This window comes from Apiospora hydei (assembly GCF_038363865.1).
Source record: "Apiospora hydei strain CBS 114990 chromosome Unknown utg000005l_segment0_segment0, whole genome shotgun sequence".
Taxonomy (NCBI): domain Eukaryota; kingdom Fungi; phylum Ascomycota; class Sordariomycetes; order Amphisphaeriales; family Apiosporaceae; genus Apiospora; species Apiospora hydei.
Window position 1 is genome coordinate 2,884,873 of NW_027117364.1, and position 23,257 is coordinate 2,908,129.

The 23,257-nt window shown below is 54.0% G+C and overlaps 8 protein-coding genes across 8 annotated transcripts; 5 read left to right on the forward strand and 3 right to left on the reverse strand.

The window, feature by feature from the left end:
* Window positions 1–58: 58 nt before the first annotated feature.
* On the forward strand, window positions 59–522 carry PG997_006346 (uncharacterized protein; the record flags this gene model as incomplete). Its single annotated transcript, XM_066810661.1, has 4 exons — window positions 59–126; window positions 216–247; window positions 305–384; window positions 454–522. 4 exons carry the CDS (start codon window positions 59–61, stop codon window positions 520–522), a joined length of 249 nt encoding a protein of 82 aa, XP_066669584.1.
* Window positions 523–1,009: 487 nt separating this feature from the next.
* PG997_006347 (uncharacterized protein) lies at window positions 1,010–1,997 on the forward strand (the record flags this gene model as incomplete). The annotated part of the gene is made up of 3 exons (XM_066810662.1): window positions 1,010–1,138; window positions 1,170–1,633; window positions 1,706–1,997. 3 exons carry the CDS (start codon window positions 1,010–1,012, stop codon window positions 1,995–1,997), a joined length of 885 nt encoding a protein of 294 aa, XP_066669585.1.
* A 623-nt stretch (window positions 1,998–2,620) lies between these two features.
* On the reverse strand, window positions 2,621–3,064 carry PG997_006348 (pathogenicity protein; the record flags this gene model as incomplete). The annotated part of the gene is made up of 1 exon (XM_066810663.1): window positions 2,621–3,064. The coding sequence occupies one exon, from the start codon at window positions 3,062–3,064 to the stop codon at window positions 2,621–2,623; it is 444 nt and encodes a 147-aa protein (XP_066669586.1).
* A 2,165-nt stretch (window positions 3,065–5,229) lies between these two features.
* Window positions 5,230–6,565, reverse strand: PG997_006349 (Neutral protease 2; the record flags this gene model as incomplete). Its single annotated transcript, XM_066810664.1, has 4 exons — window positions 5,230–5,249; window positions 5,311–5,475; window positions 5,565–6,233; window positions 6,304–6,565. The coding sequence occupies 4 exons, from the start codon at window positions 6,563–6,565 to the stop codon at window positions 5,230–5,232; spliced, it is 1,116 nt and encodes a 371-aa protein (XP_066669587.1).
* A 424-nt stretch (window positions 6,566–6,989) lies between these two features.
* PG997_006350 (ABC multidrug transporter) lies at window positions 6,990–12,190 on the reverse strand (the record flags this gene model as incomplete). Its single annotated transcript, XM_066810665.1, has 9 exons — window positions 6,990–7,752; window positions 7,802–7,936; window positions 8,019–8,226; window positions 8,289–8,392; window positions 8,461–9,781; window positions 9,842–10,095; window positions 10,149–11,581; window positions 11,640–11,812; window positions 12,133–12,190. The coding sequence occupies 9 exons, from the start codon at window positions 12,188–12,190 to the stop codon at window positions 6,990–6,992; spliced, it is 4,449 nt and encodes a 1,482-aa protein (XP_066669588.1).
* An 840-nt stretch (window positions 12,191–13,030) lies between these two features.
* On the forward strand, window positions 13,031–14,251 carry PG997_006351 (Arylesterase; the record flags this gene model as incomplete). The annotated part of the gene is made up of 2 exons (XM_066810666.1): window positions 13,031–13,227; window positions 13,306–14,251. 2 exons carry the CDS (start codon window positions 13,031–13,033, stop codon window positions 14,249–14,251), a joined length of 1,143 nt encoding a protein of 380 aa, XP_066669589.1.
* Window positions 14,252–17,083: 2,832 nt separating this feature from the next.
* PG997_006352 (uncharacterized protein) lies at window positions 17,084–18,961 on the forward strand (the record flags this gene model as incomplete). The annotated part of the gene is made up of 3 exons (XM_066810667.1): window positions 17,084–17,983; window positions 18,037–18,817; window positions 18,915–18,961. 3 exons carry the CDS (start codon window positions 17,084–17,086, stop codon window positions 18,959–18,961), a joined length of 1,728 nt encoding a protein of 575 aa, XP_066669590.1.
* Window positions 18,962–20,369: 1,408 nt separating this feature from the next.
* PG997_006353 (fungal cellulose binding domain-containing protein) lies at window positions 20,370–22,504 on the forward strand (the record flags this gene model as incomplete). The annotated part of the gene is made up of 4 exons (XM_066810668.1): window positions 20,370–20,538; window positions 20,730–21,312; window positions 21,572–21,716; window positions 22,265–22,504. The coding sequence occupies 4 exons, from the start codon at window positions 20,370–20,372 to the stop codon at window positions 22,502–22,504; spliced, it is 1,137 nt and encodes a 378-aa protein (XP_066669591.1).
* Window positions 22,505–23,257: the final 753 nt, after the last annotated feature.

Below are 23,257 nucleotides of genomic sequence, written 5' to 3' on the forward strand. Positions count from 1 at the left end.
CGCCAGGCCATTGAAACGTACGAGGGACCATCTTCACCACACTACACTACTGCCAAATATGTCGAACGAGGAAAAGGGCAAGGCCACTACGCAGACTGCTCAGGACGACGATGAGCCGGACGAGTGGTGAGTATTATTTTGATTTTTGATTTCTATACTATGACGTTGCAACACCTGCATCTCATTAGCTAACACACGCCCACTCCCTCCTGCAGGGACAAGCGAATCTTCAGCACAGGATGTGCAGGTACGCCGCTTCCAGAGTCAAAGCGAAGCATTCAACGACCCAATCACTGACCCAAAGACACCCAACCGGCAGACGAGAATGCCAAGATGACCGACTGCTACTACGACAAGAAGGATTGGCGCCAGTGCAAGAAAGAGGTGAGCGCCTTGTCGTACTAATTCGTCCAGTACCAATGAGAACTAACAACAGAGCCTCGCCCACCGTAGATGGAGATCTTCCGAGAGTGTTGGAAGAAACACCACAACGACGAGAGGACATCTATGAAGGACGCATGATGTATATTATGATTATTCATGCCCGAGCTGTATCGACTTGGTATATCTACCTCGGCCATGGGCTATATGTAAATCAGAAAACAAACCCCCAATATGTTGTACATTCGACAATTCTCGACACTGGTTACTCTTCGTGTTAATGTGACCGTACCTATAGAAACGAAACAAGAAAAGTCGTTTCAATTGATTGATGAATGACTGCTGTTTGGGGCCCTTGGCTTGGTGCTATTCTTGGTGGCAGCTGGGCCGTTTCGCCGTTTCATAGGCTGCCCTTCGGCCCGCTAACACCCGCCGCTGCAAGGCGCCGCTAGCAGCCAGCAACCAGCAACTGATCTAATCCCTGGGGGTCAAGCAATCGAAAATTTGGAGAAGCACTCGTCCGTGTCTTGGGAAATCGAATAATCGACTAGTCATCTGGATTATCTCGCAACACATCGACGGCCACTACACAACAAATCAAGACATACAAATCCCAGCCATAGAAACCATGGCGTCGCGTGCTACTACCTGCTTGCGCATTGCGTCTCGCCAATTCGGCCTCGCCGCAAAAGCTCCCGCCCGGAGCCTAGGCACCGTCTCCCAAGGCGAGGCAGTACCCTTCCACCACCGCATCCAGGTCAGCCGCTGCCACCTCGACGGCCTCGAAGCCCACGACGATGACGACGACCACCACCACCAGATCCACGCCCTCCGCCTCCTCCACAACAAACGGCAGCACCAGCACCAACTCCGCCGCCTCCCCCACCGCCACCCCGTCCCCCACTGCCGCGCGCAACCCCGTCCCCGCCGTCTCGGGCGTCCCGCTGCCCGACGCCCCCGCGGCGACCGACCCCAACAGCGGCAGCGACAAGCCCATCGACTGGTCCTCGTCCTACCACGGCCTGGGCACCTCGACCTTCGGGCCCGAGGTCGCCACCGTCCTCCAGGCGCCCCTCGACGCCGACGACATCGAGGTCAAGCCCGACGGCATCATCTACCTGCCCGAGATCAAGTACCGCCGCGTCCTCAACAACGCCTTCGGGCCCGGCGGCTGGGGCCTCGCCCCGCGCGGCGACCTCGTCGTGCAGGACCGGCTAGTCAGCCGGGACTATGCCTTGATCGTCCACGGACGGTATGTTAATTACTCCCTCCCCTCCCTCTCCCTCTCCCTAGCAACCCGGCATGCTAACTCCCTTCCGAACAGATTCGTCGGCCAAGCCCGCGGCGAACAGCAGTACTTCAACGAGGACGGCATCTCGACCGCGGCCGAGGGCTGCAAGTCCAACGCCCTGATGCGCTGCTGCAAGGACCTGGGCATCGCCTCGGAGCTCTGGGACCCGCGCTTCATCCGCAAGTTCATGCGCTCGCACGCCCAACAGGTCTGGGTCGAGCACGTCGTCAACAAGAAGAAGAAGCAGATCTGGCTGCGTAAGGACGACGAGGTCCGGTACCCCTTCAAGAAGTCGGCGGGAAGCAGCATGAGCAGCAGTATTTGAGAGAAGAAAAGAAAAGAAAAGAAAAGAGGAAAAGGTTGAAAGAGAACAAGGAACGAATTTCTGCGACGGAGCGAAATGACTTGTCTGTACTATATACCATGACACATAGATCCGGTAAACGAGGACAAGCAGGGAAGAAGAGCCGTGGCGGATTTGCACAGTATAGGCCGGCGCGAGAAGTCCGTCCAGAAGTACGTGTAGGATGGGATATACCCCGGATTGTATCATCAGAGGAAACGGGAGAAAGAGATGGCGGTGTTATTAGCCAGATCGTGTGTTCATCTCAAGTTCAGACATGCCAGGCTAAGGCGCCGATAGAGTCGCTCTGGACGTATGATATCATGTTGGGCCATAGAATAATGATACAAGCAGCACCCCTCAAACAAGGCGCGAGCGCTCAGCAAGAAGTTGTGAGGTTCATCCCGACGAGAATATCCACCTTAGCCCCTTGCGGACATTTGAATCTAGCAATATTCGTGCTCCTTATACGGGAGGGACCCGATTCCGCCGAAAACCATCGACAGTCGCTTCGCCCAAAACTCCTATTCCATAACCCTATTGCCGTCCATGCGGTTATTCATGCAGAATCGTCACCCATCTTCGTGTGATCTCAAGTAATCCATCTAGGGCCGATCAACGCCAGAGCTCAAGCCTCTTGCTGGGGATTCGTTCACTGGTGTGGCCGGTCCTGCTGATCCTCCAATAGTCCCCCAGCCGAGAAAGCTCCAGCCAGCACGACCGCCATTGGAACCGGGAGTCGAGGCCTCGGCGCGCCGGCGCAAACCGTTCTCGTCCTCCTCGCTTGCGCTCTCCGCTTCGATCTTCTCGAAGTCGACCTCGCTACGGCTCTTGCTCAGTGCACTCCACACACTGTGCCCGCTCGGTGGTCTTTCTATGCCGCTTCCGTTATTGTGGCCGTTGTTATCAGAGCCGTCTAGGCTCATACTCCCCGGTTTGCGGTCGCCGTCGTGTCCCTCCTGCTCGCCCCGCTGGAGAGCCTTAGCCTCGCGGTCGAGGGCATTGAGCACGAAGTTCAGTCGCTCCCGCTGCGACGCAATGAAGCTCATCTTCTCCTGGGATCCGCGAATGTTGTCGGGGATCAGCGTCCCGCTTGAAGTCATCCCAGCCGCCCCGGTCCCTTGCACACTGCGCGTACCCCCGCAGAGGAGCCACCTGCAGAGGCCAGAGCGCTGGCGCCTGTCGCGGCGCTCACAGCGCCGGCCAGGAGGTTGTAGAATTCGGTACCCGCGTTCCCAGCATTCTGGGACGCCCAGCGCGTAGCCGGCACGCTGAATCTAGCGAGCAGTGCCTGCGTGTAGCCCTGCGGTGCGGCCTTGGCCCGCACCTCCTCTGCGCTCGGCTCGCTGGGCGGCATGCCGAGCATCTTGGTCTTGACCAGCTCGATTGCCTGTCGCAGATAGGCCGCTCCGGCGGTTCGAATTCTATCGTGGGCGCTGGCGATGAAGTCCTCGATCTGGGTCTCGTTCTCTTCGAGGTAGGGATGGAGGTAGGTCTCGTAGAGGTATCGCGCGCCCTGAGTCTGCGGCAGGACCAGGTAGAGCAGGAAGAAGAGGCGCAAGTAGCTGTAGAAGGGGATCCACCAGAGGATGAACTCGAGCCACGACTCGACGAGCAGGGCGCACGAGAGAACGGACCAGTACATCAGCCATGGCGTCAGCTGGGTCGGGTCGGACGTCTTGAGGGCTTTGTAGGAGGCGAAGAGGGGAAGAGAAACGAGGCTATCGAGCTGAGAGCCGGGTCATTCGTGTTAGTCAGTTGCGTCATATGGGCAGGGGGTATTGTCAAAGGCGGCCTACGAGAGGAATTTGGGGATTAGGTCGAACATCGTGGACGTCTATTCTCGATTGCCGGGGCGGCGGAGGGAGGGCAAGGGTCGGGGAATCGCCTGCAACAAGGCGTTTGCAAGGGAAAGATGAGCAAAGAAAGATGTTTGTTTTCGGTCCGCGTCAGCGCAGTTAAGAAGGCAGGTATAGAATGAACTCGGACGAGTCGGGCTCGGCGTCTGATCTATCTAGTCGGATAGACCAGAAGAGAGGCGCGTGTGAGTGTGTAAGTGTAATGCGGGCTTCCCGGCTACATTAGGTTTTAGTTATGAGGGCTTGACGACACAGAGCGGCTTCCGAGAATGACGGTGAACGGCTTAAGGTGGTGGTAGTGTTGGTGGTGGTGGTGGTGATGGGTTGTTTGGAGATGTGTGTAGTGGGCTCATGCAGTCGAGCGGCCTTGGGGGTGGGGTGAAGCTTACATGACATACCCTTGACTGCGGTACAGTAAGTACTTTACAGTATGTAAGGTGAGTGATGCTGCTAGTAATGCTGCTAGAATGCCTGCAAGTCAGTCAGCCCGCGGCCGGGATGTTTGGCTGGGTAGGTATTGGTACAGTAGGCAAGTATTGGGGGAGCACGGGACGCTTGCAGGGTCTCTCAGCTGAGGGGCGGGCTCAGGTGGTGTGGAATGGAGAGGCACCTGGGCTGGCTGCGGAACGGAAATGGAATCCCCAGATGGTTCGGGTGCATGAAATTGGGCGCTAACCAACCCCACGTTTTAGGTACTTTGGTACTGCTGTTCAGGTCAGGGTCATTCATAGCAGTGTCACTCACCACTTGTGCTTCAGGTCATCAACGGCCGAATACTTCGGCGAAGAAAGATATCCCAACGTCTTTGCTGCAGCATCCTCTCTGCTAGTCCCGGCTTTATATAATCTTCAGCCCCCCCAGAATTGCATTCAGTAACACAACACGTCGCCTCCTCTATCCCAAGCCTCAGTGTCCTTCTCGGGTTTCTAACGCGTCCTTTCCAGGCTCCCAATCCAGGGGAAATCCGGCAGCCTAGCTTCAGGCAGAGGCCAGGCACCTGACACATTCATCATGTGTATACATTTGATCTTAACAACAAATGCAGATCTCGGAACCTAATCATTAGGCACATTGCGGTAATTAAAACGCATGCGCACCGGCGGACAAGTCCTTTCTGCGTCACACTTTGCAGCTTTGCATTCCATAACTCCGGCCCATGCCCGCATGAACCATATCCCAGCCCACTACACTACACTGGTCCTCCGCAGCCCCAGCTAAACCAGCAGCCAGCGATCTACGAGTATATTCTTGCCCTCAACCTCATATGGGCAATACACCGATTCCATTACCATTATAATCAATATGTTCATGACTGCAGGGTCACTTTTCGTGAATTATCCTTTGGCTGCCAACGATCAACAGTTCAAGTGAACAGCTACAAGCTAGGTTAGTACAGATTATCATAGTATAAATGATTATCTAAGTTTTCAACTTACCATTAGCATAGAGCGAGTACTGGTCGGCATTGTTCAGGGCGAACGAAGGCTCTAGCTGCGTGATGTTTTCATACGAGTATGCGTAGTCGTTGGTCTTCGGGGAGTAGATACTGCCGGAATGCGTCGTCTCGTGGAGGATCGTGGTAGCATGATCTTGCTTATGGCCTAATAACCAAAACACGATGTGAGTTAGCTCCTAGACCCCCCTTTTTGTCCACTATCTCTATTTTAGGGGGCGGGAAAGGCGAACGTACACTCCGTAGTCAAACCAGGTCTTTCCCAGTACAGCGGGCAGACCACCATGGTATCCGGACCGCTGCTGACAGAGTAGGCGACGAGCGGGCCGTAGACCTCGCAGATGTTGTAGTAATCATAGCAGAAGAGGCGGCTGGATCCCGAGTCCGAGGTGGCGCACTCGCCCGCCACGGCCGTGAGGCGGTCGACGACCGTCTGCCGGGTCTCGGACGCGTTGGTCTTGAAGTACTCGACGAAGCGCTTCGACGCCGGGTCCGCGGCATCGGCCGCTGCTGCGAGCGCGAGTTTCTGGCAGTTGGACAGGGCCTCGAGCATGTCGGCCTCCTCCGTCGCGCTGCAACCGGGCTGCAACTTGGCACGGCGATCTGGCTGCGGAGAAGAAGGTAGTAAGGCCTGCGCGGGCCGCCGCGGGGCGCCGGTGACGGCTACGCGCAGGATGTTGGACTGGTACGCGGCCGAGCCGCCTAGCTGCGTCGACGGTGCGAGCGCGTAGGGAAGCATACCCCGGGCCTCGAAGGTATAGGTCCCGGCTTCGTCAAAGCTGTATGCGCTGGTGCCGTCGATGACAGTCTTGAGCGAGGCGCCGGACTTGAGCAGTTCGAAATGCTCGCTGGCGAGGGCCTCGTATTCCAGGCTGATACGGATCCCCTTGGATGGCATCTCGGCACCTTTTCGATTCGAAAAGGAGTTAGCAACTAATGGCCCCATACATGTAAAGGGTGTTATTCGTCTACTGACCAGCTTCGTTAGACACGATCAGTCTTTCGACCGGCAGCTTAGTGTCGAGTATAGTGCCCACCACGAGCAAGTTGAGGTCCTCGGCGCCCACGTTGGTGATGGTCGCCACGATCTCGCCTACATCGCCCGTGGGGGCCGTGAGCTTCACCTCAAGCGGAGACGGTGCTCGCTTGCTCAGCCGACTGTGATGGATAGCATGGGCGTTTACCAAGCTGGTCGCAGCAATGCTCGCGAGGGCTATCAGAGACCGTGTGGGCACCATCTTGTATTGATAAATTGGCCGAACTCAGTCAAGTTGTCATTGGTGCTCTGTGGGAGATGATAGAAGGTCAAGACTGGCTTATAGAGGGTTTATATGCCATGATAGCCAGTTGCATGAACTGATAAACATGTCGAATGGATCCTCGTATTCAGTCTGGGCAGTTTCCATATTCAGCAGTCCTGCCGCTGTAGGTGCATGGAAAGCCCCTGTCTCCCCGAGAAGTTCTCCACTGATCCACCCCATTACCGGCATAATCGCCGGGCTACGGAAGATGAGCATGATGGATGAGTGCTTGTGTCTTGGCTTCAATTGATAGTGCTATGTATCCACTATTCTATAGGTGACTTGAGACCACTTATAAGGATAAATTCAGTTGCGGCAGGGGCATATATCGTCATGTCGTTATCTCTTTTTCTCCTACAAATCATCTGCCGCCTGCCCTGCAAAGCTCGCCAAAACGAGTACTTTCGTCCTCGGCCAGCACTTTTGGCGGCCCAATCTCCACAATCTCTCCATTGGACATAACCACAACACGATCGAAGTCCATGACCATGTCCAACCTATGACTCACGGCCACCACGGTGTACTTCTGGAACTCGACGCGGATGATATTCTGCATCGCCCTCTCCGTCTCCAAGTCCACGCTCGAGCTGACCTCGTCTAAGAGAAGGACACCACCTTCACCTTCGGCCGCACCTTGGCCAAGACCAAGGCCCCTGGCCCGTATTCGCCTCCGGAGCACAGCGCGGGCTAGTGAAAAGATCTGCCTCTGGCCCTGACTGAAGGTGCCTGCGCTCATACCGGCTTCGAGACCGCCGCGGTCCTCCACAGAGGCCCAGAGGCCCACCGTCTCCAGGACGGATCGGCAGTCGGCTTCCGTGGCCACGCTAAAGGGGTCCAGGTTAGCACGGAAGGTAGACCCGTCGGGCAAGAAAACCGCTTCCTGGGGGATCGCGATGATGCGGCGACGGAGCGTCGGTCTGTCGATGCGATCCAGGGGAGTTTGGTCGATGCGCGCAACCGCTGCTTTCCCTGGAACGGGGTCGAGTAGCTTGAGCAGATACGCAATCAGACTGGATTTACCAGATCCCGTTCTTCCACAGATTGCGATTTTCTCGCCTGGGGTGATGGTGAGGTCAATGTTCTTGAGAGCCAGGTCGGGATCCTTATCTTCGTCCACTTCCGTGCTGCGAGATGGTTAGATCGTTTACCCACGGTTGGACTCCAATAACGTACTTATAGCTCGCACATATTCCCTTGAGCTCTATCTCGCCTTTCTCCGGCCAGTTGTCAGCCGGAACCAAGTCCTCGTCATCACGGTCCTCGGGTTTCACTGTTTCGTTGAAGGCCCTAAGCCGCGAGACAGCTCCACTGTGCCACCGTTAGCTCAATTCTCCGTGCAATGGGGATGCTTCAACGACCTCGTTGGGTGCATCAATATTCCACCACTCACATTGATGTTTCCAGCTGCGTGTAGAAGACAACGGTGTATGCTATCTGGTTTCCGAAGGTCATCAGCGATACCAAACTCGCTCCAGTGAAGCCCGAGTTGGATCTCAACTTCACGGCCAGGCTTGTGAGTATCACACACAAGACCATGACGACGAAGTTCATGACCATCACCAGCCATTGCTGGACCATGACAAGGAGATAAGCCGGCCCTAGTAACAGGTTAGCAACGGAGTAACTTGGGACAGTGAACGTTGTGCTATGTCTATCTTACGTTGTGAAGTATCTAGTAGCTGCCTGTTCTTTTCGTGATCTTCTTCCGTAAAATCAAAGGCTCGGATGGACTCGATTCCATGAGTGGTATCTCGGAAGTGTGTACTGCAGAGTAAGGTTGGGTCAGCTTAAAGGTTATAAGGTTAACATAGGTAGTATGCGTTTTGTCTTACTAAAGGGGGCTTTTCGCCTCCAGGTCCAAGAATCGCATCTGCCTTGAGGTTCTGAGGTAAAAACGCTGTACGAAATACAGCAGCAGGGCCAGAAAGGGGTAGCTGACAGCGATCGCCGGAGCAGAACTCATGATGACGGCGGCTCCAGCTATGACCTCAAAACAGCCCAAGACGGCATTCAGAAGCGCATTTGGCAGTTCCATGTCGATGAGATTCAGATCTTGCGAGAAGAGGTTGGTGGTTTGGCCATTGTCGGTGGTGGTGAAGAAACGCAATGGTGCATGCATCAGAGTGGTCAGAGTATCCAGGTGAAGCTTTGCTCCTGACTTGGTGACCGCCGTGACGAGGACGAAATAGGCACACATGAACAATGATAGCATACGTGATATCTGGAGGACCGAGTAGATGCTGATGTAGTAGGACCAAGAACGGACTTCGTAGCCTTTGGCTGCATCCGCACTCCAGTAGGTCAACCAGATATTGGGGAACCCCTGAAAGAAACCAAAACAGGCTGCCCAAAAGACAATGATTGCGGTGACAATCCAGCCAATGCTTCGGAAGTAATGAGTATAGACCGTCCGATCACCCGTCTGGCGCGCCTTGCTCATGTCTGGGGCAATGGAAGACATAGCGGTGGTTTGTCGCAGAAGCTCGGCTGCAGGTCCTTGGGGATCGGCTGCAAGGTCCAACTTTGCAGAAGAGGCCTCACTCCCAGTAGCTTTGATACCTAGCCCCCTGATATACCCATCATTGGCCATCAGTTCCGGAAATGTACCTTGCTCAGTGACCGTTCCTTCAATGCTAAGCGCCACGATATGATCGGCCGCAGGCAAGTGTTTGACAGAATGCGTCATCAATATCACCGTAGAGTTGCGTCGCCTAGCAATCCCATCTGGCCCAAATACTCGCTGGAAGACTTGCTCCTCAGTGTCCGCATCGAGGCCAGAGAAGATGTCGTCCAAGATAAGGAGATCTGACTGCAGGTACAACGCCCTCGCCAAGGAAACTCGCTGTTTTTGTCCTCCTGACAAAGTTATCCCGTTGCTTCCGACGTTGGTCATTTCACCTGAAGGAAGAGTTTCGAGATCGACGTCCAGCATTGTAGCGGAGAGCACCTCGCGGTACCGTTTCTCGTCAAAGTCCGAGAACCCGATAATGTTCTGCCTGATGGTTCCGTTGGATAGAAATGGCGTTTGGTCACAGAATCCAACGCGTCTATATGCGGTGTGGAGACGCATGTGTCCGCTGTGAAACGGGATCTCTCCAAGCAACGCTTTACACAGGGACGTCTTTCCGCATCCCACTGGTCCACAGACAATGGCTGCCCAGTAACGAAGTTAGCAAGTATCCTATAGACAGCTGGTCTTGTCCAGGGACTTACTCAGCGCAGATGATGTAAACTTGGCATTAATACTATGCAGTACCATGCTTTCTGGTGTCCACCCATAGCTTCCTTCATTGATGGTGATCGCAGGCGAGTTGCCGCTCAAAGATGGCCCCTTCTCGTGTTTAGCGACAGCTTTTTCCGTAGAGCTTGTTTCGTGGGCTTCATTGGCATTTATAAGTGATCGGAAGTCGCTGCGTGTCTCACATTCGAGGTACTTCTGTATACGACCGAGGCATGCCAGACCAGCACTCACCAAGAGTTAGTAGGGGGACTCGATACATGGTTATGGATGGGTTCTCACATAATTTGCGGTACACTCTGGAAGATGATGGAAAATGGGTCTGCCAGTAGGATCACGTATGACAATGACGTAAAAATCTTAGTTGCGCCCAGCTGCTGAGATGCAAAGGCGAAAGTGACGAATGGCGAGAGAACCCCTGGTGTCCAAGCAAAAAAGGCAGAAGCAATGAGGATCTTACGAAACCGGCTTCCGCTAGCAATTTCATCAACTCGAAGCTGTTGAATCGAGTTTGCCACTGGTTGAGTAAGTCCAGACAGCTTCAAGTTTTTCGTGTTTGCGATGACGGTAGATGTCAAGCCAACGCGCCGTTGTATGGCGGCCATCCACTTGCTCTGTGCATCTCCAGTATAACGCGATATTATCGATATACCCAAGATGCAGCAAATCACTACCACTATGGGCGCCACAAACGCAGGCCCTAGCTGGAGATACAGGAGGTAACTGGCGAGTCCCGTCTCAAAGAAGGATGCCCAGACATCGTGTACAGACCTGAAGCAGACGTTGATACGTTCGATATCGGTGCTCATGAGTGTTATTGCGGCCGTAGAGTCGCTGGTCCCGATCTGAGCTTCCAGAGTCTTTCTGTAGACAGCACTGACGAGTATGCCCCTGGCTTTGAGGAGCGTGCGGTAGTGGAAATACCAATACAGTGCAGTGGAAACGGCGATCCCACTATATATCAAAACGGCTGCGCCAATGAAACCGTACGCAAAGTTGGAGGAGTTCGGCCCCTCTGGTTCGGAGAGGTAGGTAAGAAGCCTTTCAATGAAGAATGGCTGACAGAACAAGAAACCAAGAAGTACAAGCCGGGGCGCTACGGGGAGTAGCAGCTCCACGAGAAGAGTTCGACACAACATCTTCAACAAGCCATACTTGTGGCCTTTCATCGTTGAGTAATCGGCATATCGGGCGAAGCGTTCATCCAGAACCTTGCCTCGCATCCCGCTATCCAAGGGATAGAGGTCGTCGATCTGGAGGATCTTGCTGTAGCCATCAATGAAAACCCGATTCAGCCAGAAAAAAACGCCCAGGCTGTAGAGACCCGAGGTTTCTTCTGGGCTGTGTTCCCTCTCATCCCACTTATTGAGAAATATTCTTTTGCGTCTAGCTTCGATAAGAAGTATGATAACTTTCAGGGCAACTGAAGCTGTGAAAAGAGCAGTATTCGCTTTCTCCGACCTCGTTCCCGAAGCTAGCCAGAAGGTGCGTGTTTGCGTGATGTCAAATAGAAGTGATAAGAAGAGGTAGGCGTTCAGGAGAACCGACGGCCTTGCTGAGCGGCTATGTTCGAGCAGCGACAGCGGAACCAAGCCAATGGCTGCCAAGAACCGCAGCACGGTTGAGGAAATACTGAGAGCTGTCACTTCAAAGGAGCGAGCAGCTACCAGGACCAACAAAGCCAGTTGAAGGCCAAGGTATGCCGTGATGCAGCCCTGGGTATGTTCAGTATAGGTTGCGTTTGTAAAGTAAAGACAGTGCAGTGATACTTACCAATTTAAGTAGCTGCAAGGCCGGCTCGTTGATGATAGTGGGCTTTCGAGACAAATGCAATGTCCGCCAGAAGGCTAATACGACGAATATAGCTGAAGGCACGACGGAAAACATCACGAGCTCGAACTTGACGGTGAAATCGAAGTCATTTCGACAACCACTAACATTTGGTCCTATAAGGTTGTCGTTTTTACACGTGGAGAACGACATATCCGGAAGACAAGACTTGGCCGATTAGACACTGGCAATGTTGGCCGCCAGTGTAAAGACTAGCAAGACGAGTTGCTTCCAATCTAGATTTCCAATGGCGACACAGAGCCGCTGCATACAGCTATATAACAAACCGTTGGATGCCGTTGCCTCGTCAGCCCAAGATATGACTCCGACGCCGACGGAGCGCTGATCGCCCCTCGCCGTTGTCTTGGGTACTCGGTCTCATCGCCCGCGTCGACGACATGGCCGGAGCTAGAGTAGGATTCGTATGCCTGCTTACGAGCGCTGATTCGTGTGTAGTCATTGTCGAGGTTCGGAATTCGACTTGATTTGGTCATTGTCAATCGGAGTACCCACCTGGCCAGAGTCACTGTAGTTGTATGTTGGCGAATCAAACGTCGGCGCTGATTATCGCGGAGCCCAGAACGATTACTCTTCAGTGATGCGGGATTGGCCCGGTCTCTGCATGCAATTGCTTCTAGTTTCAAGGAGAATCAGGATGAGGTGGACAAGTACGTATACCGTATGGTCACACCGGGTGTGACTCATGTGTAGATGCTACCTACCTACCGGTAGAGAACAACCTGCAAGGTGCAAGACGACTGCTCATTTCTCCTCGAAAAAGAAGCGAACAAGGGACGAATGGGAAGCTTAGCCGCGACCCCTGTATCGAAAGAAGATCCGTGGTTGTTTTGTTTCGTGTTTCAAGCGGGGCACCATCCGCATAAACCAATCTTCGTGCATGTTGCTGTGCCAGAAGCCGAATGAACATTGATGTATGTGTGCGTTGTTGCAAGTGTTTGTCCTTCAGTAATCCAACTGCCGATTACTATTCAAACCCGGAACAAGGGATTGCAGCGAAATGCAAAGCTTGATATTATCCCCGGATCCATTTGGCCCTGGCCAAACCAGATAACCCACGCCGTAGTTCTCGAGGTGATGGCAAATGCAGGAACACACAGTGGAGATGCTCCTGCCATCCCATGTAAAATAAAATAACAAGCCCCGGACGCCAGCCTTTAAGAGCACCGCTACTCTGCAATCTGCTCCAAATCTTGATATCAATCTTTGCATCGCTGAACCTATGACCTAGAAGATGCTCTTGTGTCTATAGCCATCCGACAAGATATCTTTATATATATCACCACAAAGCCTGCTCTTACGGCAACATACTCGCTATGGCCACGGCCGAATCGGACCTGCAACCCCATCCAGGTCTGCTTGTAGCTTCGTACAAGGCTATATTGATCACTCTGTTACAAACCCTCGCCGGCTCTTTTCGATATGGTGGGGCGCTATATCACCGGCTGAGAAAGCCCCCTCATTCCCCAGATCTCGTCAAGACTTACGAGTGCCGTCCATCCCTGTCTGTTCGGTAAGACCCCGTGAAGCTTCAATGCTGGTCACAGAAAGCGCAACCTTTGCCGGAAAACACGAAGGCTGACTTTCGCAGAGTGTTCTTTCCGCAATCTTGGGACCAAGAATCGCCCAAAAACCTCCCTTGCTTCTTCAATATCCACGGTGGAGGGTTTTGCTTAGGAGGCCCCGAAGACGATGACGCGTGGAATCGGGCTTTTTCTGATATGCACCACGTGTTGGTCGTGGAGCTAAACTATCGAAAGGCGCCCGCTCACCCCTTTCCTACACCCATGTTTGACATCCAAGCTCTCATGCTGGCTGTGTATAAGGACGCGAGCCTTCCGATTGACAAACAGCGCATTGCTGTGGGTGGCTTCTCGGCCGGAGGAAATCTCTCCATGGCCGTCTGCCAGCTACCTCTGGTCCGAGAGACGGTCAAGCCCGCAGCAGTGGTTCCCATGTACCCCTCGCTCGATCAATCGATTCACGCCGAGGATAAGATCCAAAACCGTCAATACAAGCCGGCCCTCCAGGGCCTGCGCGGCAGCCCGACGGATTACCTGACGCGGATCTCGCCATTGTTCAGGTGGAGCTATATCCCGTACGGCCAGCCTCTGAAGGACCCTTTGCTGTCTCCCATCTACGCGCCACGAGACACATTCCCGCCCAACGTCTTCATCATGGCCTGCGAACTGGACCAGCTCTCACATGAGGCGTGGCGCATGGCTTGCAAACTCGCGCATCGGCCGGAGCCGATCCAGGGCCAGAAAGTCGGCCAGGACGCGCCCAGCAAAACCCCGGGAGCCATGATCTTGGATGACGAGCGCTTCGCATTTGAGCATGTCGATGGCGCTGGGCGCAGGGTGCGCTGGCTCTTGATCCCCGATCAAGTTCACGGATTTGATTTGATACCCGAGAGAATGTATGGAGATGCCGCGTCGTTCAAAGATGCCCATAAGAAGAAGACGGAATTCCAGAGGATCATGGGCGAATGGCTGCATGAGAAAGCCTGGAAACCATCGAACCTAGACTCAGCTTAGTGCTCTTTGGTCTGCGACAAGTAGTTTCTAGCCAGATTCTGGTGGTAGTTGCATTCATGGCTGGATCCAGTATATGGTTGGTGGCAGACCAACCTTACTAAACTATGTAGATTCACGCAGTTATTTCTAGTAATCAGATTGAGTACAGACACTTGGATTTCAACTATCTCATATGCTCGGCAGTCATCTGCATTGCTTACGGATATTTGTGGTGTAGCGATATACCACAACGTCCTCTGTAGGATGCCATCAAGTGCTAGTAGTGTTGGTTGGCATTGGAGAAGGACATGAATCGGAATAAACATGTCGCTGTCGGAAGTCCAACCCAACTCCATCTATAAAGTCTCCCCCGTATTGCGAATGGGTAGTCTATCAACGTTAAAGTTGATCCTGTGGAATATACTTCGAGTATTGCATGAGGTTCGTATAACATTTCGTTACACGATGACACAAAATTCTGTACAGCCATGATCCACCGGAGGCCGGGCATGGTGATTGTGATGGATCAGGCGACGTCGAGTGCATGACCTCTTTGCATTTACCGCCCTACTTGTATTTGGCAAAACCTCAACTGCACACCCCTTGATGGGTTTTTCAACGAATATGACGGCAATAGTGTCGGGCTCTAGCTCAACACAGTTAGAAGCCGCGAAAGCACGCACCGCCGTACGTGAGTGAAAAGAAAGAAATCAACACCACCGCTCTTTTATTCCGGCCGTGGTTCCGCGGCTCAGACGACCAGTGTGCGATGTGTGAGCAGGATTTCGGATTAGGCATCGTAAATCCATCAAATGTACAAGCTAGAGGTAGTGGTTGCGGGGGCTTAATAAATGGACCTCAGTTACACTTCCACAACCGTATTTGACGGACCGAAGCGAGGGAGGGAGAGAGAGAGAGAAAAGTCGAGTGTCTCCCCAGCATCCCGGCACTTTGGCTGGGCTCCAGACTTGGGAGATCCCGGCGAGAAGGTTCGGTTGGGCAACAGACCAGGGGCAAATCAATCTCTGAAGAAAGGGACTTTCTCCCCATTATTGATTATCAGAAACTCAAAACTCGTTAATTGTCCGGTGCCCAATCTGCAGAAAGATCCATCACCATGTTGTTGTTTGGAGAAAATGATTCCAGAATCGCCGTGGGGCCCGACGAAAACCAATGCGCTCTTCGCTTTCCGCCCGCTTCGGGTGGTTTTGCAAGGGCAGCTGCATACGTCATGCTGCATCGTGCCGGAAGCCCTGGTATCCGTTACGGACTGGGGCCAAAACTCCATACCAGATAATACGATAGCTTGGGGACGAGCCATCACCAGTCATTTCTATACTCCGCAGGCGCCTCGATTCTTCATAGTATACGGAACGGTCTTATAAGGTTATCACGGCGAAACCTCCGAACGGTCAAGTAGACTTTGAAACTGTTGCACCGTTGACTTTCATGAGCATGCAGCGCGGGCAGCAACGGTAGCGGGGCAGGGCCAGAACGCATTCTATTATGTAGGGCATCCTCCAGCACCATCCATGCATTCATCATATACAGTATCTTGATTGATGTGCAGCTTCACGTACGTACATGGATGGCGCTTATCTGTCTCGTCATTCAGCAGCAAGATTGACTATCGAAAAGAAACAGTCGCATGCGAGACATGTCCGTCCTGGACGTTGCAGTCAGACGTCCACATGTCGGCCCAACTGTGCCCATCCAGGAACACCCAGGCTCTTCGTGTTAGTGTCGAGATCCGGTGTTCTGTTAGCGTGTGCTAGCGAGGTACCTCTCGGGTTCAAATGCAAGGCCGCATAACTCAATCGCATCAACCTGTCACAGCAGACAGGAACCGCTGGAAGTGGCACGTTCGTCACTCATGGTTGGACTTTGGAACAATACTGGATATCACATCAAAGTAGCGACATACTCTGCAGAGGAAGCCGAGAAGTACTGGCATAACACGACCTATCGCGGGATACAGATGTCTGCCCACCACTCCCACCACTCCAGCAATCCCATGCCCACCCACTCCTGGCAGCCCTGGAAGGGACCCGTCGCCCTTTTAGCGAAGCGACCCTGTCCCGGCAGTCTATCGCCAGCCCAACCCAAAAAGCCTGCTTTTCCCTCCACTTGGACACTTCGCTCAACCTCAATCCTTTTTTTAAAAAGGGAAGGGAGAAAGTAAAATTGCCAGCCTCCAGACTTCTCCCACGACCTGAGTTTCCAAAAGACAAAAACCCGAGCGAGCGACGTTTTGGAATCGTCCGACGACTATTCGGGCTCGTTCGACTCTTTGACTTGAGAGGATCCTCGACACTGGAGAGAAAGGGGGATCGACCACCCAACAACGTCTTGAGCTGCCAGCACTGCGCAAAGTAGACTAGCCTAGCCCGACAGCTCTGAGGTCATACGTAGCGAGCGCGGGGTCCCAAAACCTGGAACCTGCAATCCGCCAGACCATCCGCTACGCTGCCGCATACCAACCACACCCACCCACCACCACTCTATACAGCCCGCGCACGCACATCCACGCACTTTATTCACCGACACATCCCTAAACCGTTTCACGCAGCGGGGGCATCGAAGCTTTCGCACTACACAAACATCCCTCCCTCACTCACCCCAGAGTTGAGTCCGCAACTGGCCCCTTCAGTCCCTACTATCCCATCGTCCCATTTGCTGTCTGGACATAGCATAGCCCCTCTTGTCGTCATTGTTTGACGGACAAATTTTTTTATATTTCCCCCTTACCACTACCGACAGTTAAGAAAGACCCTTGGAACGAGTCCTTTCTTGACTATATATTATACCCATCTATCAATTCTACTACAGACTGTATTCCCCATTCTTCACGCCATGGCTTACAGGGCGTCTACCGGCGAATTGGCTGGTGATCGGTGGGATCGAAGCCGCTTCACCCAAGAGCTGGAGCGCGATCGATATGGTGACGAGCGAGAACGTTTCGAGGAACGGGACAGGTTTGCCGGCCGCGGCCCTGCCACTCGTGTACGAGAGCCCTCGGTCGAGAGATTTGAACGTGAACGGCGTGTCCCTCGCCCGTGGGACGATGATTACGTTTCGCGTGACCGACCGTACTACGAAGACGAGCCTCGACGCCGCCGATCACCACCAACCGAATTCGATCGCCGCGTTATGATCGACAGGGAGAGAGAACGCCGTAGCCCTTCGCCACCCCGCCGCCCGGGCATGCTTCTGCGTCGGCAGTCATCTCTTGACACTTTTGATCGCCGACCTGCGCCTCGCTTCTACGAACACGAACGAGAGGAATACGGCCCTCCCGCACGACGTTCGGACTACCGCCCGGACCCTCGGCCGGACCCATATGAGCCTATCCCGCTTCCACGATCGAGAGCACTGCCTCCTCCTCGGATGTACGCCGAGCACGACTACGATGAGATTAAGATCTCGGAGCCCGATCGCTATGGAGACGAGGACTTCCGAGGCTACCCCGAGAGAGTTCATGAACGTGAAGTTACCCGCACGCGGCAACGAAGGGATCGCAGCTCTTCAAGATCTACTCGCCGATCGCACCGATCGCGTCACACGTCGCATCATGGAAGCACTGTTCGGAGCAGATCCAAGTCGTCGTCTAGGACAAGCGACAGCGCAAGCAGCAGTGGTGGGACTACGGTGACGGTCAAGAGCGAGTACCCCAAAAAGGGCAAGACACGCATTCCTGGCCGTCTAGTATCGAAGCGAGCGCTCATTGACTTGGGTTATCCGTTCATCGAAGAGGTGCGTCTCCGTTTCATGGTTCGTCTTCAACGACAAAAGCTTACATTATGCAGGGTAATACTATTGTGGTGCAGAAGGCCTTGGGTCAGGAGAACATCGACGACCTCCTGAAGCTGAGCGAAGATTACAAGAAGGCCGAAACTGAGGTCTTGGATGCTCGGTCAGAAGCCGGCAATCTCATCGAGGAACGAAAGACAGAGATCTATACTGTGCCGCCGCCAGCTCCGGCACCTGCGCCTGCTCCTGCACCTCCGCCAACGGTCTATGCGCCTCCTCCGCCGCCAGCTTCTGTCTATGCGCCTCCTCCGCCGCCAGCTTCTGTTCATGCTCCGCCTCCGCCAGCCAGTGTCTACGCCCCACCGCCGCCAGCTACTGTCTACGCTCCGCCTCCACCTACTGTTATCCATGCGCCGCCGCCACCTGAGTTCGAGGAATATTATAAGCGCACGATGATTCGGGAGGGTTCACCAGCTCGAAGTCACCGTAGCTACTCCACATCGACGTCAGGACGTACGCCGTACATTGTGGATGCCGCGCCACGCGAATATCGCGAATACCATGAGGAGGCTGGCCCACTGACTCTTGTCTCGGACCGTCGGCGTGATGACAGGTCTATCAAGGCCGAAATAGCTCGCCTCGAGGCGGAACGGGATCTGATGAAGCGGGAGCGACGCCACCATCACCACCATAGCCACAGCCATAGCCATAGTCACAGCCCTAGCCGGGAGCTAGTTCGCGCTGAGCGCTTGAGCAGCGGCGAGTTGGTGTTGTATGAGGAGACGGAGAGGATTGAAGAGCCTCGGCGCGGGGTGCGCATTGAGAAGGACAAGAAAGGTAGGATGTCCATCAGCGTGCCTAAGAAGCGATAGATGAAGGTGCGCGACGTTGCCTCGTGTTGTACCTCGACTCGTTGCTAATATATGATCCGCAGGTCCTCCACCAGGCATCATGAAGGCCATGCTTGCTACCTTGACGTAAAGGGTGCTTGCAATGATTACGATTTTATATGTTTCTTTGGGTCTAAGCTGGATATTCTTTGGAAATTGCCCAACGGATTTTTTCTTCTTCTTTTTACTTCACAGATTCGACCGATCTCTTTAGCGACCTAGACAGCTGTGCCTGTCGCCTATCGGTGTCTGGCACTATTACGCATTTCATGTCCAGCTCAGCGACCATTTATAGACGGGATATTTGATTACAGTGTATCAGGGCGGGAGGAGTTAGTTCATGGGGGTTGCAACCGCGATTTGCGGAGGATATACATATACATACATACGGCGGGCTTGGGACCAGGTTTCAATTCTAGGGGACGTTCATCAAGGGGTCCCCGGTTTCAATATCACCGTCTCGGTACATACGGCTTTGGAGTTGACTGGATCCTTACGACGTTACGACTGGTATTATGACGAGACTTGGGAATATTATGTCCGATTTTCATCATGCTGCTGGGCTAGAGTGAGAGTGGCATTATATATATTATGCTCACATGTTTTATGATATCAAGGGTCCTTAAAGTACAAGTGACTTCTGCTGTTTCCTAATACCTACCCCTCGAGGCCTTGTCAATCACCAATACTCCTGGAGGTGTGTGTTCTGGGTGTGTCTTCTTCCACAACCATCAACGGCGGAACGAAAGACCTCTCTGTGCCCCTGAAAACACGATGAGAAGTCCAGTTGTGCCTATTCTTGCTATCCACTCAACCCAACCTTCTGGATGACTATTACTCGAGCGTCTCGCTCCGTCCCGCAGTGTTTAAAGCGATGACGTCCACCCACACCAGAAGCATGCATGGCAAGATGCGGAGGACTTCGCTCCGCCCACGTGACCTGGGAGCCCGCCGGAACTCCATTTTCACGGAGAAATGATGAAGTCTGGAGATTGTTGGCCTGTGGCTCGGTCTTGCATCGAAAGGGTTTTAGATTCCTTTCGAGGGTCTTGTAAGTGAAGGGGAATAGAGCCTGCCCACTCGGCGAGATCGACAGAGCAGGTCGTACCACAGGGCATGACGTCTCACTCCGTCTGGCCCCCAACTCGGCGCGCACATTTCTGCGAGGCTTTTCTTTCACATGGTGGATGGGTACCTCGCCAGCCTGGCCTATGATTTTATCCGAGATCGCTGCAAGCAGAAACGGAGATCGAGTTCGGGGGCTGCTGGGGCCGTTGTGCATCCGTGGCGGCGTCGGCAGCATGCAGCTCGTTTCCCCTCTCGCCATCGTACATGAATATAGAGGCTGTGGTACAGCTACATGATATTATATATTTGATAGCTTGGTCTACGTTTTAATACGATGAACAGTTCTGTTTCGGTTCATTCCTCTCTGTTTTACATTTTGCACTTGCAAGAAACCAACGAGCTCTGTGTACAAGATGGTGTCAATCAGCAAGATGTCATTCGTCTCTCGGTCACAGCTTCTCCTTGCTCTGCTGGCCTCGGGAGTTGATGCAGCTCCCGCGCAACTAAACCCCAGATGCACAGCTTCAACTGACTGGCCAGGCTGGAATGGGATCAAGCACGCATTCGTGTTGTACGTCAACTCGCTCTCCCGTCCCCCGAGTCAATCTGCCACTTCTTGATGTACTGACAAGAACGATAGTGGTGACAGCTATACAACAACAGGTTAGTGAAACATGTGGCCATCCTGTCGACGTAAAGGAGCATGTGTATCTGACCAAGTAGGAAAGGGTTCAATTACACATTGGCACAGCCTTCCCCAACCAACCCGTTAGGGAATCCGACTTACCCAGGATACACGTCCTCCAACGGGCCCAACTGGGTCGACTACCTGACAGTCAAGTACAACGCCTCGCTCCTGCAGACCTACAACCTGGCCGTCGGCGGCGCGACGATGGACTCGGACCTCGTGAAGCCGTACCTGCCCACGGTCCTGTCGGTCAAGCAACAGGTCCAGGACGTATTTCTTCCCAGCTACGCTTCTTCTTCTTCTTCTTCTTCTTCTAGCGAAAACGGACCTATTCAATGGTCCGCCAGCGACTCCCTCTTCGCCTTCTGGATCGGCATCAACGACGTCGGCAACTCGTACTGGCAAGACGACACCGCCGGCCTGAACCGCCAGATCTTCGCCGTCTACGCCGACGTCGTACGACAGCTCTACGACGACGCCGGGGCCCGCAACTTCCTGTTCCTCAACGTGCCGCCCGTCGACCGCAGCCCCCTGACGCTGGGCCAGGGCGCGGCCGCGGCCGACAGGGAGGCGGCCGACATCGCGGCGTTTAATGCGCTGACGGCGGAGCTGGCGGCTAACCTCGCTACTGCGACGGCGGCGGGGGCGGAGGAGGGGGCGGAGGGGCGAATGTTTGGGCTTATGACGTGCATGCACTGTTTAATGAGGTCCTGGATCGGCCGGGGGCGTATGAGGCGACGGCGGGATATGCGAACATGACGGCGTTTTGCGAGGCTTATCAGAAGTGAGTCCATACTTATTCCCTTGCTTACTTATACATTGCTCTCGCAGTCAGCGAGCCCATTTCCCAGGGAAACCGCTTGTGAGAAGGACATTCTGTGTCGGGACTTTGGCTTGGCTGTGGTTGGTGGCCTTTTGCTAACTATCCTCGTGTGTTTTTCTCAGTGGAACACCCAACCTGGATACTTTGGATCCCGCCTGTGGCATTCCGGTCAACGAGTACTTCTGGCTGAACAGCTTACATCCGACGTATCCCATGCACGACGTGGTGGCGGAGCAGGTCGCCGCGGCGCTGGAAAAGGGGCCGAACGTTTGCTAAGGCAGGGGTACCCATTCGCAAGGAACCATCTGCGCAATCACTTAAAGAGTCAGTTGAGTAGGAATACAAACGTGTGTGCAAGTGTGGTTCGGTTTAATAACAGAAATGGGCCGCGACAGATGGTTTAAAACAAGAAGATTTGATGGCGTATGTTTCATGTTATTCATCATCATTCGTTATGGGTATATACAACGTTGTACAAAATTAGACGTCCTTCCTCCTTCCTGCGATGCCTCCATCGGATAAGTCGGCATGTAAATGGTTGCCCGATTCTGTATGTATCCTCGTTCCACTCCGTTCTGCGCCTGGTAAAAGTGCTTTGCACTTTAGCGGTACGTAGGGGGTGGTGGTGCCACACCGCCCTGCTGGGCAGGATAACTACCGCCGCCGTAGCCGGCCTCCTGACCGGGTCCGTATCCGTAGCCGCCTTGCTGACCGCCGACGTGTCCCATGGGCGGCGCGTACTGTTGTTGGTTGTAGCCGCCATACTGCGCGCCCCCGGAGTTGCCGCCCTTGAACTTGCCGAGCAGCCCACCTAGGCCGCCCATGCCACCACCGCTGCTCTGCTGGGGTGGCGGGTAGCCGCCGCCGCCGCCGTAGCTCTGGGCGGGCGCGGCGGCCCTTCTGCGCCGCCGGCGACAGCAAAAGCAGACGAGGAGCAGGAAGGCGAGGAAGGCAATGGCGGCGATGACGATGCCGGCGATGGCGCCGCGGGCCAGGCGGTTACGGCGTGTGCGCCCGGTGGGCTGGTTGTAGTACTGGCGGGCCAGGAGCTGTAGAGAAGTGGAAAGGTTAGAAACGGCGTTCTTGAGGAGGAAGTGGCTCAGGGCAGGGATGTATCCCAATAAGACGTACATTGGCCGCGCCGGCAGCTCTTGCTGCTAGTTGAGACATGGTGCTGAATAGGTCTAGTTGTGTGGCCGATATAAATGATCTGATTCGGTGGAAACCTTATCGTTGATATGCAACGAGGTAAAGACACTTGAAATTGCCCGAAAATAGAATTGGTATAAGTTTTTATGTGTAAGTGAGAATATCGGGAGGAATGCAGCTCGAAGGTTGGATGCGAGGCATTGTTAAGTATGCAAACGTCGAAAGCAGTATTACGTAGTTGGCTCTTGGCTGAGCAGGCTTGGGGGAGAGAAAGACACTGTTTGTCACACGCGGCCACAAACTCCAATTATCTTGGCGCAGTTGGAAAAAAACAGGAATACTCTTCCCTACAGGGCTACACCAAGACAAAGACAGCGACTCGTAGGAATCTGCGGCTATGCGGCCGTCTAGCAGTCGCGATGACGGGGCGCTGCAATCTAAGGTTTCTCGAATGCGGTCATGATGCCCAGTCTCGGCCCTCTGCGGTTCAAGGGTCGATCCCCGCACCGACCAGTCACGGCCGCCCACTCCGAGGGGATGAGCAGCAGATATCGATGATACAAGCCAAGATGATGGGTGTTCCTCGAACCAAGCCTACTTAGCCTGGGGGCTGTGAACGGCGAGTTTCGCAAGCTTCGTCATCATGAAATCGGCAGCTG